The sequence below is a fragment of the Capricornis sumatraensis genome, chromosome 8 (assembly GCF_032405125.1).
Source record: "Capricornis sumatraensis isolate serow.1 chromosome 8, serow.2, whole genome shotgun sequence".
NCBI lineage: Eukaryota > Metazoa > Chordata > Mammalia > Artiodactyla > Bovidae > Capricornis > Capricornis sumatraensis.
Window position 1 is genome coordinate 24372919 of NC_091076.1, and position 20246 is coordinate 24393164.

Below are 20246 nucleotides of genomic sequence, written 5' to 3' on the forward strand. Positions count from 1 at the left end.
CAAAGTCCTAAAATGGGAAAAAGCTGTCCAAAAGCTGGAAGGAAGTACGGTGTCTTGAGAAGAAGTTGGAGGGATGAAAGGAGGCCACGTATTGACCACTTCTTAGATTGTAGTAAAAATTAGTTAAGTGCATCGGAAAGCCATTGAAGGATTTTAAGCAGACTTATTGCATGATCTAAACTACATTAAAAAAAAAAAAACTACTGGCTTTTATACAGAAAATGGATTACCCTTTATATTTTGAAAAGGATTCAGATGCCAATGATGACAAAAGATGACAGGTGAGGTTGTGTCCCAACCTGAGAGTTATAAATTCCTCGTGTAAATTAAAATCACCTTAGAAAACTAACCATGCCCTTTTTTTTTCATTACCACCTTGTTCTCTCAATTCAGCATTTAGAAGCATCGTCCTCAGGATGCTAGTTTTAGCTGGCCCACTGGTGAACAGGAGGTGAGAGTTCTTTCCCACGAAGGCTCTGAGCTTGCCCCCTGGCCCACCAGGTGGGTCTGGTCTCCCAAGTTTCGACTTTAAATCAGTCTGAGGCCTAGACCAGCCAAAAGAAATGAAACGACACACCAATACCCCTCTCTTGCACACTCTTCGAAACCAACTAAAATTCCTTACACGGAGATTACCACAACACAACAGCAGTTCCCCACGAAGCCACTCACACCAGAGGACAAGCCCAGGCCACTGCGCCTGCGCCCGAGGCTGCCGTGGGGCGGAGCTTGTGTGCAGACGGAGGAGAGGCGTGCGTGCGTGCGTGCGTAGGAGCGTGCTTGCCTAACGGTTTGGAGAGTAACAGTCGCTGGGCTTCACACGTCTGCTGACGTTGCTGTGTAGTTTTTGGTGGTGTAGCTTAAAAAGCAACTTAAAGGTCGTGCGTTGTGCATTCCGGCCTTGGGCCACACGATAAGCGTTTGTGAGTGACTGGGACTGGAGCGAAAGTGGTGGCTTGGGGCAGGGAGAAGTTTTAAAAACCTTTTGGTGCCCCAGTCTCTAATACTGATAGATACACTCGTCGGTTTTCTACCCCTCCACACCTGGCGAGCAGGCATTTTTTTCCTTTGGCTTCCCCCTTCTGACATTCTGCAAACTCAAGAGGTACTTCCATAGGTATGAGAGTGATTAGTTCAGGGAGATTGCTTCCTCTGAAATTACATTATCTCTATCAGGTTCTCAAAATGTCATCTGTCAAGGAGCAGCTTATTGAGAATCTAATTGAGGAAGATAAAGTCTCCCAGAATAAGGTCACCATTGTTGGAACTGGTGCTGTAGGCATGGCGTGTGCGATCTGTATCTTGCTGAAGGTAAGTGATAAGCTTATGCTGTGGCTGAAAATAAGTGAGCACTGATAGGTCTTGTAGATGTTGAGCGCAGGGTTGCAGGGTTAACCCCTTGACAGCAAAGAAGTATCACCTGATTTTTTACTTAAGAAACATTTATTTAGAGTTTACCACGTGTGAAGCATTGCCAGGCTGTTTAAATTTATTCATAGGAGACACATTGATTACATTATTTTGTTAAGATTAAAATGTAACCTTAGCAAAATAATTTTGCTAATATTATGGGCTTCCCCGATGGCTCAGCTGGTAAAGAATCCATTAGCAGGAGACACAGGAGACGGGGGTTTAATCCATGGATCAAAAAGATCCCCTGGAGGAGGAAATGGCAACCCATTCCACTATGCTTGCCTGGAAAAAGTCCATGAACAGAGACGATCCTGGCAGGCTGCAGTCCAAAGGGTGGCAAAGAATTGGACATAACTGAGTGACTAAGCAGACATATGTGTTTAGTCAGACTATTTAAATTTATTCATAGAAACATTGATTACCTTATTTTGTTAATATTATATAACGTTTTCTCTTAAAGTGATTAATCACTTTGCCTTTCTTGAAGAGTAAATGTGTGAAAATCATGTTTCCCAATGGCTTAGACTTACATTTTTTTAATTATATAAGCATTACCTGCTCATTATAAAACAAAAGCACCAAATTTGGTAAAATAACAATGGAAGTCCTTTAATTTTCCTTACTGTTTCCAGAATATCTTTCCATGTGCTTGTTGGCTATTTGTATAGCTTTGAAGAAGTGTCTGTTTTAAATCTTTTGCCCATTTTTAAATTGAGTTTGTTGTTGTAGGAGTACTTTTTATATTCTAAATATTAACTGCTTATTGTGAAGTCGCTCAGTCGTGTCCAACTCTTTGCAATCCCATGGACTTTAGTCTACCAGGCTCCTCTGTTCATGGGATTTTCCAGGCAAGAGTACTGGAGTGGGTTGCCATTTCCAGGGGATCTTCCTGACCCAGTGATCGAACCCAGGTCTCCTGCTTTGCAGGCAGACGCTTTACCCTCTGAGCCACCAGGGAAGCCCGCTTATTAGGTAAACGATTTTCAATTATTGGGTTTCCCTTGTGGCTCAGCTGGCAAAGAATCCACCTGCAATGCTGGTGACCTGGGTTTGATCCCTGGGTTGGGGAGATCCCCTGGAGAAGGCAAAGGCTGCCCACTCCAGTATTCTGGCCTAGAGAATTCCATGGACTGTATAGTCCATGGGATTGCAAAGAGTCAGACATGACTGAGTGATTTTCATTTCACTTTGAAAAATTTTCACCCATTCCTTGGGTTTCCTTTTTGTTCTGTTGGTTGTGTCCTTTGATACACACAAGTTTGAAATTTAAAAATTTATTGGAATATAGTTGCTTTACAATGTTGTGCTTCTGCTGTACAGTGGAGTGAATCAGCTACATGTATACATTTTGGTTGTTCAGTTGCTCAGTCGTGTCTGACTCTTTGCCACCCCACGGATTACAGTACACCAGGCTTCCCTGTCCTTCACCATCTCCCAGAGCTTGCTCAGGCTCATGTCCATTGAATCAGTGATGCCATCCAACCATCTCATCGTATGTTGTCCCCTTCTCCTCCTGCCTTCAATCTTTCACAGCATCAGGGTCTCTTTTAATGAGTCGGCTCTTCACATCAGGTGGCCAAAGTATTGGAGCTTCAGCTTCCAATGAATATTCAGGGCTGATTTCCTTTAGGATTGACTGGTTTGATCTCCTTGCAGTAAAAGGAACTCTCGAGAGTCTTCTCCAACATCATGGTTCTAAAGCATCAGTTCTTTGGTGATCAGCTCTTTTGGTCCAACTCTCACATCCATACATGACTGGATGTGAGAAAAACCATCCAGACCTTTGACTACTTTGTGGGCAAAGTAATGTCTTTGTTTTTTTAATATGCTGTCTAGGTTTGTCATAACTTTTCTTCCAAGGAGCAAGTATCTCTTAATTTCATGCCTGCAGTCACCATCTGCAGTGATTTTGGAGCCCAAGAAAATAGTCTGTCACTGTCTCCATTGTTTCCCCAACTATTTGCTATGAAGTGATGGGACCGGATGCCGTGGCCATGATCTTAGTTTCTTGAATGTTGAGGTTTAAGCCAGCTTTTTCACTCTCTTCTTTCACCTTCATCAAGAGGTTCTTTAGTTCCTCTTTGCTTTCCCCCATAAGGATGGTGTCATGTGCATATCTAAGTTATTGATATTTCTCCTGGCAGTCTTGATTCCAGCTTGAGCTTCATCTAGCCCGGCATTTCCCATGATGTATTCTGTATATAAGTTAAGCAGGGTGACAACATGCAGCCTTGATGTATTCCTTTCCCAATTTTGAATCAGTTCATATTGCTCCATGTCCCATTCTAACTGTTGCATCTTGACCTGCATACAGATTTCTCAGGAGGCAGGTAAGGTGGTCTGATATTCCCATCTCTTTAAGAATTTTCCACAGTTTGTTGTGATTCACACAGACAAAGGCTTTAGCATAGTCAATGAAGCAGAAGATGTTTTTCTAGAATTCTCTTGCTGTTTTCTATGATCCAATGGATGTTGGCAATTTGATCTCTGGTTCCTCTGCCTTTTCTAAATCCAGCTTGAACATCTGGAAGTTCTCGGTTCACGTACTGTTGAAGCCTAGCTTGGAGAATTTTGAGCATTACTTTGCTAGCTTGTGAAATGAGTGCAATTGTGTGGTGGTTGGAACAGTCTTTGGCATTGCCTTTCTTTGGGATTGGAGTGAAAATTGACCTTTTCCAGTCCTGTGGCCCCTGCTGAGTTTTCCAAATTTGCTGGCATAGTGAGTGCAGCACTTTTAACAGCATCATCTTTTAGGATTTGAGATAGCTCAACTGAAATTCCATCACCTCCACTAGCTTTGTTTGCAGTACTTCTTCCTAAGGCCCGCTTGACTTCTTAGACAGAACCCATTTGAAGAAAGGCAGATTCCAAAGCAAATACGTGGTTTCATTAACATAGCTTAAGAAAAACATTTCCATAAGAAAAACGCATTGGTTTGCTGAGCCATTTGCAGTTCAAAGTTAAGTTCAGGTGTAACCAAGTGTCCCGACAACACAGGATTAGAAGAGAGAGAGAGAGAGAAACGTCTGCCACTTGCAGTTTATTTCCTCCTGCCCCTTAGGGATTCCTAGCCTTGCTACCTGACTGTCATTCCTGCTGCTGCTGCTAAGTCACTTCAGTCATGTTCAACTCTGTGCGACCCCATAGACGGCAGCCCACCAGGCTCCCCCATCCCTGGGATTCTCCAGGCAAGAACACTGGAGTGGTTTGCCATTTCCTTCTATGCATGAAAGTGAAAAGTGAAAGTGAAGTTGCTCAGTCCTGTCTGACTCCTGGCGACCCCATGGACTGCAGCCCACCAGGCTCCTCCGTCCATGGGATTTTCCAGGCAAGAGTACTGGAGTGGGGTGCCATTGCCGTCTCTACTGTCATTCCTAGCCCCTCATTTTTGGACTTCCTTCCATTTAGGTCACCACAGAGCACTGAGTATAGAGTTCCCTGTGCTATATAGTAGGTTCTCATCAGTTATCTATTTTATGGATAGTATCAATAGTGTATATACATCAATCTCAGTTTCCCAATTCATCCCACCTCCTTTTCCCCCTTGGTGTCCATATGTTCTCTACATCTGTATCTCTTATTCCTGCTTTGCAAATAAGTGTTCATATGTACCATTTTTCTAGATTCCATGTATATGCATTACCATGCAATATTTGTTTTTCTTTTTCTGACTTTGCAGTTCAATTTATCTTTTTACTTTTGTTATTGTGCTTTTGGTATTATATCCAAAAATCACTGCCAAACCCAATGTCATGAAGTTTTCCCTCTATCTTTTCTTCTAAGGATTTTATAGTTTTGGGGCTTACATTTAGCTCTTTGATCCATTTTTGGTTAATTTTATCTGTGGTATAATGTGGGCTTCCCGGGTGGCTTAGAGGTTAAAGCATCTGCCTGGAATGCGGGAGACCCAGGTTCGATCCCTGGGTCAGGAAGATCCCCTGGGGAAGGAAATGGCAACCCACTCCAGTACTCTTGCCTGGAGAATCCCATGGAGGGAGGAGCCTGGTAGTCTACAGTCCATGGTGTCGCAGAGAGTCGGACACAACTGAGTGACTTCACACACACACACACATATGGTATAATGTAAACAGTCCAACCTTATTCTTTTGCATGTAACTGTCCAGTTATCCCAATACCATTTGTTGAAAATGCTATCCTTTCCCTACTGAATAATCCTGGCACTCTTGTCAAAAAATATCTGACAACATATGTGGGAATTTTCCCCCCTGGACTCTCTTCTGTTCCATTGATCTACATGTCTCTTTACGTCAGTACCACACTGTTTTGATTACTGTAGCTTTGTCATAAATATTGAAATCAGGAAGCTTAAGATCACCTTCTTTATTCCTTTTGAAGATTGTTTTGGTTATACAGAGTCTCTTGAGATTCCATAAGAATTGTAGAGTGGAATTTTCTAATTCTTGAAACAAATGCCATTGTGATTTTTGTAGTGGTTGCATTAAATCTGAAGATTGTTTGGAGTAGTATTGCCATCTTAATAAAACTTTATCTTCCAGTCCATGAACATAGGATGTCTGTTTACTTGTTTCTTCTTTAATTTGTTTCAGCAGTTTTGTAGTTTTCATTGTTAAGTTTTTCACCTCTCTAAATGTTTTAAAGGTATTTTTTAATCTTTATAACAACCTTAGGAGGCAGGTAGTGTTATCATCTCCATTTATAGATGAAAATACTGAAGCATATATGTTAAAGAGCTTGTTCATGGTCAAATGTCTAAGAGGTAAAAGGGCCAGAATTCATTTCCATTTTCTAAGCTCACAGACACTGTGCTCATTTGTTATGCCTGGGCCATATGCCCATTTGTGAAGAAACTGCTGAGTCTAGAAGGAAGGATGAAACAATTGGTTGGGTCTGGATGTATGGTTACTTACCCCTAAGTTGGAGGGCCAGCGTTAATTGTAATATACCAAGCCACATGAAGAGGTTTCCCAGAGGTGCCTACCTTTCATTTTTGGCCATAAGGATTCATACTAAAAACAGCTTCAACCAGTTCAGAAATTAGGCATAAGGGTTAAATATAATAAAGTCCTTTGAAAGGATTTCATAAGTTTTCATTTGTTTTAAAGCTGTTATCTGAAGTGGGAAAAAAAACAATTCTGAAAAACTTAACAATTACTTGAAGGCAAAACAATTAATACTTTTTGCTACATTCTGTTGTTTACCTTAACTTCTGGTGTCTTTAGGTACATTCAGTTCAATTGCTCAGTCATGTCCGACTCTGCGACCCCATGAACCACAGCACGCCAGGCCTCCCTGTCCATCACCAACTTCCGGAGTTTACTCAAACTCATGTCCATTGATTGGTGGTGCCATCCAACCATCTCATCCTGTGTCGTCCCCTTCTCCTCCCGCCTTCAGTCTTTCCCAGCATCAGGGTCTTTTCAAATGAGTCAGCTCTTTGCATCAGGTGGCCAAAGTATTGGCACATTAAAAGACTTATTTTCTTTCTGGCCAAGCCTTGCAGCTTGCAGGATCTCAGTTCCCTGACCAGGGATTGAGAGATTGAACCCAAGCCATGGCAGTGAAAGTCCAAAATCCTAACCACTAGGCCACCAAAGAACTCCTGTAAAGAATTATTATTTTTATACCACTTTGTCTACTAAAAAGGTAGCACTTCTTTGCACATTCTTTACCATCTGAGCTATAGGGAAGTCCGATTATAAAATAACCACATAAAATTTTTTCTTTTTCTCTTAAAATTGAAATGGGAATATTTTATTCAGTCCTTTCATGTATTTTAGGATTTGGCTGATGAGCTTGCCCTTATTGATGTTGTAGCAGACAAACTGAAGGGAGAAACAATGGATCTTCAGCATGGTAGTCTTTTCTTTAATACTCCAAAGATCGTCTCTGGAAAAGGTTAGTTTTACAAAATTATTTTCAAAACTTAAAAAAAAATAGTGAAGTCTATCAAACTGTTGTCAATAAGTATAAAATTTAAAATAGCCCCTTTGTAATTAGGACATATAATTTAGAAGGTTAGTATTTTTTAAAAAGAACATTCCATTCTGATTGGAGAATATTTGATTAATACAAAAACAGTATTAAAATTTTTTAAATCTCTCTTGTTAATGGTTTTGTATATTTCTTTACTTTCTCTATTCATTTTTTACACAACTGACATTGTATTATATAAATGCTTTTTAAGCTTGTCATTCAGTTGTATATATTTTCCCAAAGATATGCAGTCTCAAATAGTTTTTGTAATATTATTGATATATTTATCTATATTCTTGGTTTTTTTTAATGTGTGTATCTATATTTTTTAACCTGGTTTTAGACAACCAGGTTTCAGGGTATAGTTTGAAGCTATAGAAGAGGAAATGGAGAGCTTAGCCCCATTAGCATTAACATGATGTTTTGGCCAACTAAGAATGCTTAGAGAATTAGGAAAAATAATTATTTAATCATAAAGTATTATATTTAGTGTGCTTTTTGGTAATGTGATTCAACAGATCTACTTGCTACTAGAAGCCCTCTTGTCTAACATGATTGGAACTGAAAGTGGTTACTTACTTTTAAAGTGCCTGTTAGAACCATAAAATTTTATATTGACCTGAAACATGTAAATGTACAAGAACTTCATTTGCTAATTTTCTGATTGGAGGGTAAGACCTTTGAGCATGGCTCAGCTGATTGGAGTTTTTGCAGTATTTTTTTTTTTTTAATAGCCTACCAGTAATAATCATTTCTATTTCTTTAAAGTACTATAATTAGTTTAAAGCTACTCATGAAGCAGTCTAATCACAAAATGCTAATAAATTTTTATGGTTTTTCTTCATTTTTATTTCTCTTATAACTAAAAGGAAGATTTTTAAACAGCTTTTTTTAACATGCCTTTCTAAAGCATTCAACTTAATTTTCATAGTAACAGTCATTAAAAAATTAACTATGAAATACTTGAGATGTAAAAAAGAGCTAGAGCTTAAATATAACAAACATCTCTTGACACATTCTGTGTGTTAAATCTATTCACATCTCAATACTAAATGTCGTGTTTACTATGTATTTCTTTCACCCTCATATTTTAGTGGTTTATATCATTATTATGTAATTAATATATCTGGCATAAATGTTTGGGTAGAAACATGACAAATTCTTGATATGCAGCAACTCATAAGCACAGAAGTATACAGACATATTAGAAGTCTACTATTAATAGTTGAGAATGTTCAGTGTACCTTGGGTACCTTGTTTACATAAGTTAATCTATTGAATTTGTTGAGCAGAGTCAAGTTAAAAAGCTACTCCTGTATTAAAATACTTTTGAAAATCATTCAGCTTTTAATTTCTAGTAATATGGCAGGATAAGTACCTGAATCAATCCTTTTGCTATAAATAACAAAACTTCTGCAAAAAATATGAAATAATAAATATCAATACTTAAAGAATTAATAAGCTCTTAATAAAGTTAAGAGATTTTCAGAACAGGCACTGAATGAAGGCAGGAAATGATAGAGTTAAACAGCACTCTTGCTAGTTTTCAATAGCTAGCGTTAGCCAAAGCTAGTGAACTTGAATTTTGGTTTTCCCTGCCTCAGAGGACGTAGCAGACTGGAGACAGCTTAATTTGAGGAGGTGCGTAGGAAATAACCCCATAAAGCAAAGCCCCAGTGGACTACACCAGGGATGAGTAAACTTTTTTCTGTAAAGGGTCATATAGTAAGTATTTCAGGCTTTGTGAGCAACATAGTCTCTGTCAAAACTTGCAGCCCTCCTGTTACATTAAAGCATCCATTTACAATACATAAGCATGTGGGTATGGCTATGTTCCAATGAGATTTTATTTACAAAAATAGGTAGTAGAACAGATTTGGCTTTGCTGGCCTTAATTTGCCAATTTCTTAATGTAAGAATGACCTGGAAATAATTCCCTTCTCTGTATCTCTGGGAACTGCAAGTAAAATTGACTGTCTCAGAAATGCTTTAGTAAAAGAAGGAAATGGCTGCTAAGGATTTGGAGCCACAAGTTGGCCCTTAATTAAATTCCAATAAAAGCTTAGCAATCTTAAGATAGTCTCTGGAGGAAATACATTTTATTTAAGGCTTCAAAGAACTTCCCCAAATAAAGTTTCGTGGAAGGTAAACATCTCACAGTATGAATAATTAGATCTACAACAAAAATAAGCAGAAACCGACAGAGGCCACAGTAGATTTCTGATAAAGAAATTATAAAACAAATTATAATTTAACTGTGATTATTTAAAGAATAAAGCGCAAGCTTGAAAATAACAGTATAAGATAGGAAACTATAAGAAAAAGAACAGATTTTTATAAATAACCAAATATTAATATAACTTCTGACTATGAAATGGAATGAAATAAAAAATTAATAGATTTCATAATAGAGCAGACATATTTGAAGAAACAAGTGGTGAATCTAAGGCAGTTACCCAGAAGATGGCAAGAAGTAGAAAATATGACAGGTTAAGAATCATGGAGGATAGAGTGAGACAGTGTAAAATACTTCTACTTAGAAGAGTGAGTGAGGCAGAGGAAGTACTTGAAAAGATTTTGACTCAGCATTTTGGAGAACTGATGAAAAACAACCCATGGATTCAAGACAAATAATCTCAAGACGGATAAATAAAAATCCCCATTTAGACACAGTCTTGTGAAATTCAATCAGTTCAGTTCAGTCGCTCAGTCGTGTCCGACTCTTTGCGACCCCATGAATCGCAGCACCCCAGGCCTCCCTGTCCATCACCATCTCCCGGAGTTCACTCAGACTCACGTCCATCGAGTCCGTGATGCCATCCAGCCATCTCATCCACTGCCGTCCCCTTCTTCTCCTGCCCCCAATCCCTCCCAGCATCAAAGTCTTTTCCAATGAGTCAACTCTTCGCATGAGGTGGCCAAAGTACTGGAGTTTCAGCTTTAGCATCATTCCTTCCAAAGAAATCCCAGGGCTGATCTCCTTCAGAATGGACTGGTTGGATCTCCTTGCAGTCCAAGGGACTCTCAAGAGTCTTCTCCAACACCACAGTTCAAAAGCATCAATTCTTCGGTATTCAGCCTTCTTCACAGTCCAACTCTCACATCCATACATGACTACTGGAAAAACCATAGCCTTGACTAGACGGACCTTAGTCAGCAAAGTAATATCTCTGCTTTTGAATATGCTATCTAGGTTGGTCATAACTTTTCTTCCAAGGAGTAAGCGTCTTTTAATTTCATGGCTGCAGTCACCATCTGCAGTGATTTTGGAGCCCCCCAAAAAATAAAGTCTGACACTGTTTCCACTGTTTCCCCATCTATTTCCCATGAAGTGATGGGACCGGAATTAGAAAATGTTAAAAACAAAGAGAATTTTAAAATGATCAGAAAACAAATTACCTACAGAAAAGGGAGAGGGAGGCAGACTGACTCATCAATAGTAGCAGTGAAAGCTGAAAACAGTGGAATGGTATCTTTAATGTGTGCCCGAACTTAGTTGCCCCAGGCATATGGGGTTTTAGTTCCCACACCAGGGATGGAACCTGACTCTTCTGCATTGGACCGTGGATTCTATTTTTTTTTTTTAAACCCTTATGTGGAGTCCTGACTTTCAGTAGATTGCTGTAAGTGAGCCACTCTGCTACCTATGAAACCCAGACCCAGAAGCAGGTCCTCTAGGAATGGTTTTTAGCACCATGTCCCCAGGAACCATGCTGTGCATGTCAGGAGAGGGGGAAACCTCCTTTCTGGGCTGTATGCTGCGTTCCAGGATGAAGCCTCTCTGGACCGGACCCTAGTCCCTATGTGGTGGGTGCACAGCCCCAAGGGACATGGGTGGCAGCCCAAGGAATGCAGATTCTTAACCACTGGACCACCAAGGAAGCCCTATAATACTTTTTTTTTAAGTCCAATATGGGATACTGAACATTATGTTGTTGGGCTTAATAAGTAAAATATTTTACAACTGGTCATCAAATTTAGAAGGTTAATTTTCTTATGTGAATGAAGAACTTTTTTATGATCTTAAGCATAGCCCCTCACAATAATTGTAATACATTCTCACTCTTCGAATCCTCAAACACACAAAATTTCTCAGAATTCTAAACTTCTGATTCATATGGTTTTTCTAAGAATCCAGAGAGTTGAGTTCCCTCGGGCTTTAGTAAAAAATGGAAATGTGGGTTAAAAGGGATGGTAGGTTCTATTATTTTATTTTTTTAAATCGGTGCGAACATTAGTAAATCATTAGTGACAGGATTTCCTTCAGGATATTCTAGGTAGCACTGTTGTTCAGTCATTCAGTTCTGTCCCACTCTTTGCAACCTCATGGACACCATGAGCAGGCTCAAGCATGCCAGGCTTCCCTGTTCTTCACCATTTCCCTGAGTTTGCTCAAACCCATGTCCATTGAGTCAGTGATGCCATCCAACTGTCTCATCCTCTGTCACCCTCCTCTCCTCCTGCCCTCAAGTTTTCTGAGCGTCAGGGACTTTTCCAATGAGTCAGCTCTTAATATCAGGTGACCAGTGTATTGGAGCTTCCGCTTCAGTATCAGTCCTTCCGATGAATATTCAGGGTTGATTTCCTTTAGAATTGACTGGTTTGATCTCGCTTTCAAAAGGACTGTCAAGAGTCTTCTCCAACACCACAGTTCTAAAGCATCAATTCGTCAAGGCTCAGCCTTTATGATCCAACTCTCACATCAGAACATGACTACTGAAAACACCCTAGCTTTGACTATAAGGACCTTTGTTGGCTAACTGATGTGTCTGCTTTTTAATACACTGTCTAGGTTTGTCATAACTTTTCTTCCAAGAAGCAAGTGTCATTTACTTTCATGGCTTCCCTGATGGCTCAAACAGTAAAGATTCCGCCTACAATTCAAGATATGCAGATTTAATCCCTGGGTCAGAAAGATCTTCTGGAGAAGGGAATGGCTACCAACTCTAGCATTAAGGCCTGGAGGATTCCATGAACAAAGAAGCCTAGCAAGCTATAGTCCATAGGATCCCAAAGAGTCAGACGTGACTAAGATAACATTCAGTTCAAGTTCAGTTCAGTTCAGTTCAGCTGCTCAGTCGTATCCAACTCTTTGCAACCCCATGAATCACAGCATGCCAGGCCTCCCTGTCCATCACCAACTCCCGGAGTTCACTCAGACTCGCGTCCATCGAGTCCGTGATGCAATCCAGCCATCTCATCCTCTGTCGTCCCCTTCTTCTCCTGCCCCCAATCCCTCCCAGCATCAAAGTCTTTTCCAATGAGTCAGCTCTTCGGATGAGGTGGCCAAAGTACTGGAGTTTCAGCTTTAGCATCATTCCTTCCAAAGAAATCCCAGGGCTGATCTCCTTCAGAATGGACTGGTTGGATCTCCTTGCAGTCCAAGGGACTCTCAAGTCTTCTCCAACACCACAGTTCAAAAGCATCAATTCTTCGGTGCTCAGCCTTCTTCACAGTCCAACTCTCACATCCATACATGACTACTGGAAAAACCATAGCCTTGACTAGACGGACCTTAGTCAGCAAAGTAATATCTCAGCTTTTGAATATGCTATCTAGGTTGGTCATAACTTTTCTTCCAAGGAGTAAGCGTCTTTTAATTTCATGGCTGCAGTCACCATCTGCAGTGATTTTGGAGCCCAAAAAAATAAAGTCTGACACTGTTTCCACTGTTTTCCCATCTATTTCCCATGAAGTGATGGGACCGGATGCCATGATCTTTGTTTTCTGAATGTTAAGCTTTAAGCCAACTTTTTCACTCTCCTCTTTCACTTTCATCAAGCAGCTTTTTAGTTCCTCTTCACTTTCTACCATAAGGGTGGTGTCATCTGCATATCTGAGGTGATTGATATTTCTCCCGGCAATCTTGATTCCAGCTTGTGCTTCTTCCAGTCCATCGTTTCTCATTATGTATTCTGCATATAAGTTAATAAGCAGGGTGACAATATACAGCCTTGACGTACTCCTTTTCCTATTTGGAAACAGTCTGTTGTTCCATGTCCAGTTCTAACTGCTGCTTCCTGACCTGCATACAGATTTCTCAAGAGGCAGGTCAGGTGGTCTGGTATTCCCATCTCTTAAAGAATTTTCCACAGTTTACTGTGATCCACACAGTCAAAGGCTTTGGCATAGTCAATAAAGCAGAAATAGGTGTTTTTCTGGAACTCTTTTGCTTTTTTGATGATCCAGCAGATATTGGCAATTTGATCTCTGGTTCCTCTGCCTTTTCTAAAACCAGCTTGAACATCAGGGAGTTCACGGTTCATGTATTGCTGAAGCCTGGCTTGGAGAATTTTGAGCATTACTTTACTAGCATGTGAGATGAGTGCAATTGGGCGGTAGTTTGAGCATTCTTTGGCATTGCCTTTCTTTGGAATTGGAATGAAAACTGACGTTTTCCAGTCCTGTGGCCACTGCTGAGTTTTCCAAATTTGCTGGCATATTGATTGCAACACTTTCACAGCATCATCTTTTAGGATTTGAAACAGCTCAACTGGAATTCCATCACCTCCACTAGCTTTGTTCATAGCGATGCTTTCCAAGGCCCACTTGACTTCACATTCCAGGATGTCTGGCTCTAGATGAGTGATCACACCATCATGATTATCTGGGTCATGAAGATCTTTTTTGTACAGTTCTTCTGTGTATTCTTGCCACCTCTTCTTAATATCTTCTGCTTCTGTTAGGTCCATACCATTTCTGTCCTTTATCAAGCCCATCTTTGCATGAAGTGTTCCCTTGGTATCTCTGATTTTCTTGAAGAGATCTCTAGTCTTTCCCATTCTGTTGTTTTCCTCTATTTCTTTGCATTGATCACTGAAGAAGGCTTTCTTATCTCTTCTTGCTATTCTCTGGAACTCTGCATTCAGATGCTTATATCTTTCCTTTTCTCCTTTGCTTTTTGCCTCTCTTCTTTTCACAGCTATTTGTAAGGCCTCCCCAGACAGCCATTTTGCTTTTTTGCATTTCTTTTCCATGGGGATGGTCTTGATCCCTGTCTCCTGTACAATGTCACAAACTTCATTCCATAGTTCATCAGGCACTCTATCTATCAGATCTAGGCCCTTAAATCTATTTCTCACTTCCACTGTATAATCATAAGCGATTTGATTTAGGTCATACCTGAATGGTCTAGCGGTATTCCCTGCTTTTTTCAATTTGAGTCTGAATATGGTAATAAGGAGTTCATGATCTGAGCCACAGTCAGCTCCTGGTCTTATTTTTGTTGACTGTATAGAGCTTCTCCATCTTTGGCTACAAAGAATATAATCAATCTGATTTCGGTGTTGACCATCTGGTGATGTCCATGTGTAGAGTCTTCTCTTGTGTTGTTGGAAGAGGGTGTTTGCTATGACCAGTGCACTTTCTTGGCAAAATTCTATTAGTCTTTGCCCTGCTTTATTCCGCATTCCAAGGCCAAATTTGCCTGTTACTCCAGGTGTTTCTTGACTTCCTACTTTTGCATTCCAGTCCCCTATATTGAAAAGGACATCTTTTTTGGGTGTTAGTTCTAAAAAGTCTTATAGGTCTTCATAAAACCATTCAACTTCATCTTCTTCAGCATTGCTGGTTGGGGCATAGACTTGGATAACTGTGATATTGAATGGTTTGCCTTGGATACGAACAGAGATCATTCTGTCGTTTTTGAGATTGCATCCAAGTACTGCATTTCCGACTCTTTTGTTGACCATGATGGCTACTCCATTTCTTCTGAGGGATTCCTGCCCTCAGTAGTAGATATAATGGTCATCTGAGTTAAATTCACCCATTCCAGTCCATTTTAGTTCGCTGATTCCTAGAATGTCAACGTTCACTCTTGCTGTCTCTTATTTGACCACTTCCAATTTGCCTTGATTCATGGACCTGACATTCCAGGTTCCTATGCAGTATTGCTCTTTACAGCATCAGACCTTGCTTCTATCACCAGTCACATCCACAGCTGGGTATTGTTTTTGCTTTGGCTTCATCCCTTCATTCCAAGGTAAGAGAAACCCAAGTAAGATGGTAGGTGTTGCAAGAGGGCATCAGAGGGCAGACACACTGAAACCATACTCACAGAAAACTAGTCAATCTAATCACACTAGGACCACAGCCTTGTCTAACTCAATGAAACCAAGCCATGCCTGCGGGGCAACCCAAGACAGGCGGGTCATGGTGGAGAGGTCTGACAGAATGTGGTCCACTGGAGAAGGGAATGGCAAACCACTTCAGTATTCTTTCCTTGAGAACCCCATGAACAGTATGAAAAGAAAAATGATAGGATACTGAAAGAGGAACTCCCCAGGTCAGTAGGTGCCCAATATGCTACTGGAGATCAGTGGAGATAACATTACTGTGTGGAAAATCTGTTCATTCGGAAGTGCAAGCCATGGCAGTAGTAGAGTACTTTAATACCATCACCATACAGTAGACTTTTAAAGAATTAAGGCACAGAGATCCTGGCAGTCTTGATCCAGATATTTTCTGTTTCCTTCTTTAGATTACAGTGTATCTGCAAATTCCAGATTAGTTATTATTACAGCAGGTGCACGGCAGCAAGAGGGAGAAAGTCGCCTTAACCTGGTCCAACGTAATGTGGATATCATGAAGTCAGCCATTCCTGCCATAGTCCAAAATAGTCCTGACTGTAAGATGCTTATTGTTTCAAATCCAGGTGAGTCTTTTCTATTCCCTTTAACTGCATAAGGATGATATTTCCTTTCAGATCAGTTACTGATCATGTCTGACTCTTTGCGACCCCACTGACTGTAGCATGCCAGGCCTCCCTGTCTGTCAGCAACTCCCAGAGCTTACTCAAACTCATGTCCATCGCATTAGTGATAGTATCCAACCAAATCATCTTCTGTCGTCCCCTTCTCCTCCTGCCTTCAATCTTTCCCAGCATCAAGGGTCTTTTCCAGTGAGTCGGCTCTTCACATCAGGTGGCCAAAGTATTGGAGGTTCAGCTTCAGCATCAGTTCTTCCAATGAATATTCAGGACTGATTTCCTTTGGGATGGACTGGTTGGATCTCCTTGCATTCCAGGGGACTCTCAAGAGTTTTCTCCAACACCACAGTTCAAAAGCATCTGTTCTTTAGCACTCAGCTTTCTTTATAGTCCAACTTTCACATCCATACATGACTACATAGCTTTGACTAGACAGACCTTTGTTGGCAAAGTAATGTCTTTGCTTTTGAATATGCTATCTAGGTTGCTCATAACTTTTGTTCTAAAAAGCAAGTGTCTTTTAATTTCATGGGTGCAGTCACCATCTGCAGTGATTTTGGAGCCCCCCAAAATTAAGTCTGACACTGTTTCCACTGTTTCCCCATCTATTTGCCATGAAGTGATGGGACCGGATGCCATGATCTTAGTTTTCCTAATGTTGAGTTTTAAGCCAACCTTTTTACTCTTCTCTTTCATTTTCATCAAGAGGCTCTTTAGTTCTTCACTTTCTGCCTTAAGGGTGATGTCATCTGTGTCACTGAAGTTATTGATATTTCTCCAGGCAATCTTGATTCCAGCTTGTGCTTCATCTAACCCAGCATTTCACATGATATACTCTGCATGTAAGTTAAATAAGCAGGGTGACAATATACAGCCTTGATGTACTCCTTTCCCAATTTGGAACCTGTCTTGTTGTTCCATGTCCAGTTCTAATTGTTGCTTCTTGACCTGCATACAGATTTCTCAGGAGGCAGGTCAGGTGGTCTGATAGTCCCATCTCTTTAAGAATTTTCCACAGTTTGTTGTGATCCACACAGTCAAAGGCTTTGGCATAGTCAGTAAATCAAAAGTAGATGTTTTTCTGGAACTCTCGATTTTTCAATGATCCAGTGGATTTTGGCAATTTGATCCCTGGTTCCTCTGCCTTTTCTGAGTCCAACTTGAACATCTGGAAGTTTACAGTGCACGTACTGTTGAAGCCTGGCTTGGAGAATTTTGAGTATTATTTTGCTAGCATGTGAGATGAGCGCAATTGTGCAGTAGTATGAACATTCTTTGCCATTGCCTTTCTTTGAGATTGGAACGAAAACTGACCTTTCCATAGCATTTCTTTTTTTTTTTCTTTTTAAAACAATGTCATTTAGCAAATTTATGATGATAAACCACACCCATCCAAAGTACACAGTACTTTTGTTTTTCCCAGCATTATTGATATATAATTGACATGTAAGTTTTATGCATTGTTGTTTAGTCACTAAGTTGTGTCCAACTCTTGTGTGACCTCTTGGACTGTCACCTGCCAGGCTTCTCTGTCCATGGGATTTCCCAGGTAAGAATAAAGGAGTGGGTTGCTATTTCCTTCTCTAGGGGATCTTCCCAACCTAGGGATCAAACCCGTGTCTCGTGCATTGGCAGCTGGATTCTTTACCACTGAGCCACCAGGGAAGCCTGTCATATGCTGTTTATCATATTTATGTGTGGAATCAAAAAAAAAAGGTACAGATGAACTTATTTACAAAACAAGTAGAGTCCCGGATGTAGAAAACAAACTTATGGTTCACCAGGGGAGGGGGAGGGAAGGATAAACTGGGAGCTTGGAATTTACATATACACGCTACTACACATAAAATAGACAACAATAAGCACTAGTGTATAGGACAGAGAGCTCTAATCAATACTCCATAATGGCCTACATAGGAAAAGAATCTAAAAAAGAGTGGATATGTACATATATATATTGTTTTGTGACTTTTATGAGTTAATTTTGTCAAGTCTGTATTCTTTATTATACATGGACACATAAGTCTGTTTCATCTGTTTAGTGATCTACCAAGAGTGGGTATATGTATGACTGATTCACTTTGCTGTATACTGGAAACTGACACAACATTGTAAATCGGCTGTACTCCGAAAAGGGACTTCCCAGGTAGTGGAGTGGTAAAGAATCTGCCTGCCAAGGTAGGAGACACAAGAGACACAGATTCAATCCCTGGGTCAGAAAAATCCCCTAGAGAAGGGAATCGCAACCCACTCCAGTGTTATTGCCTGGGAAATTCCATGGACAGAAGGAGCCTGGTGTAGGCTATAGTCCATGGGCTTGCAAAGAGTTGGACATTACTGAGCACACACACAGAATACTCTAATAAAAATTGAAAAAAATATTTTATTCAAAAGAGAATAAAAAGACACAGTAAAGTGAAAATAAAAAGATGGAAAAAGATATCGCATACAAATAGGAGCTAAAAGAAAGCTGGAGTTGCTATACTGATATCACAGAAATTAGACTTTAACACAAAAATTATTTTTGTAGACCAGAATATTATATAATGATAAAAGGCTAATAGATGCAGATAAGGCAGTAAACAATATTCCACACTGAATTATGATTTTAAAAAATAATTTACCAACCCATGAATGAAAGGAATTTTATTCAACCTCATAAAAAAATATTTATTAAAAAACCCCAGCTAGCCTTATAGATGATATGGGGTGGGAGGTGGGAGGGGGATTCAGGATTGGGAGCTCGTATACACCCGTGGCTGATTCATGTCAATGTATGGCAAAACTAATACAGTATTGTAAAGTAAAATAAAGTAAAAATAAAATTAAAACAGCAACAACAACAACAAAAAACCCAGCTAGCCTTATACTTGATGGTACTAGACTGAATGATTTTACTTCTAAGACCAGGAATGAGGCAGTGAGACTTGGTTTTGCCACTTCTGTGTAGCATCATGCTAGAAATTCTAGCCAGAGTAACTGAATAGAAATTTATCAGATATTTTAAATGAACTATTTTAACTATGGTTAAAGAACTAAAATAAAGCATGTCTAAAGAACTAAAGGAAATAATGAAGCTGATCTCTCACCAAATGGTGATTATTACTAAATAGATAAATAATATTTTTTAGAAAAGAATAGAAATTCTGAAGTTAAAAAGTTAAATGAACATTAACTAGAGGGACTCAATAGCAGAGTGAGAAGGCAGAAGAAAGAATCAGTGGACTTGAAGACAGGGTAGTTGTGTAATGCCTGGGCTTTCTCAGGGAGTTTCTGTTGATGTTTTTTTCTCTTTGTAGGATATGTATTTGCTTATTTTGTTTCATGCCTCATAATTTGTTGAAACTTGAACATTAAAAAACTACAATAGGAAAACTCTGTAAATGAAATTCTTTCTTCTCAGTGTTTGCTCTGCATCAGCTTGTTGTAGTTTGTTTTGTGACTTTTATGAGTTAATTCTGTCAAGTCTGTATTTTTTATTATATGTAGACCCAGAAGTCTGTGTTTCATCTGTTTAGTGATCTGCCATTGGTTGGACAAAACTTTCCTTAAATGCTTGGAACCAAAAGATACAGGGCTTTGTGTACAGTCTTTGGTGCAGGGCTCTGTGTACAAGTTGGGGCATGCCTTCAGTACTTAGCCAGGCAGTTAATAACTGTGCCTTAGCCTTTACTTCCTGCTTTCATAGAACCTTATGGTTCAGTTCAGTTCAGTTCAGTCACTCAGTCGTGTCCGATTCTTTGCGACCCCATGAATCACAGCACGCCAGGCCTCCCTGTCCATCACCAACTCCTGGAGTTCACTCAGACTCACGTCCATTGAGTCAGTGATGCCATCCAGCTATCTCATCCTCTGTCGTCCCCTTCTTCTCCTGCCCACAATCCCTCCCAGCGTCAAAGTCTTTTCCAATGAGTCAACTCTTCGCATGAGGTGGCCAAAGTACTGGAGTTTCAGCTTTAGCATCATTCCATCCAAAGAAATCCCAGGGTTGATCTCCTTCAGAATGGACTGGTTGGATCTCCTTGCAGTCCAAGGGACTCTCAAGAGTCTTCTCCAACACCACAGTTCAAAAGCATCAATTCTTCAGCACTCAGCCTTCTTCACAGTCCAACTCTCACATCCATACATGACTACTGGAAAAACCATAGCCTTGACTAGATGGACCTTAGTC

General features: G+C 40.1%; 1 protein-coding gene and 1 non-coding gene across 3 annotated transcripts in view; both read left to right on the forward strand.

The window, feature by feature from the left end:
• The first annotated feature begins 1185 nt into the window (after window positions 1–1185).
• LOC138082870 (L-lactate dehydrogenase C chain) overlaps window positions 1186–20246 on the forward strand; it is a 38286-nt gene continuing 19225 nt past the window's right edge. Inside the window, exons 1-3 of one of the 2 annotated variants that reach the window (XM_068976292.1) lie at window positions 1186–1311; window positions 7173–7290; window positions 15848–16021. In XM_068976292.1, the coding sequence (XP_068832393.1) occupies window positions 1186–1311; window positions 7173–7290; window positions 15848–16021 (418 nt within the window). The remainder of the gene's footprint in view (window positions 1312–7172; window positions 7291–15847; window positions 16022–20246) is intronic. The other variant, XM_068976293.1, reaches the window with a different exon arrangement.
• TRNAS-GGA (transfer RNA serine (anticodon GGA)) lies at window positions 5274–5345 on the forward strand. The gene has a single exon. It is a non-coding gene; the product is annotated as a tRNA-Ser (tRNA).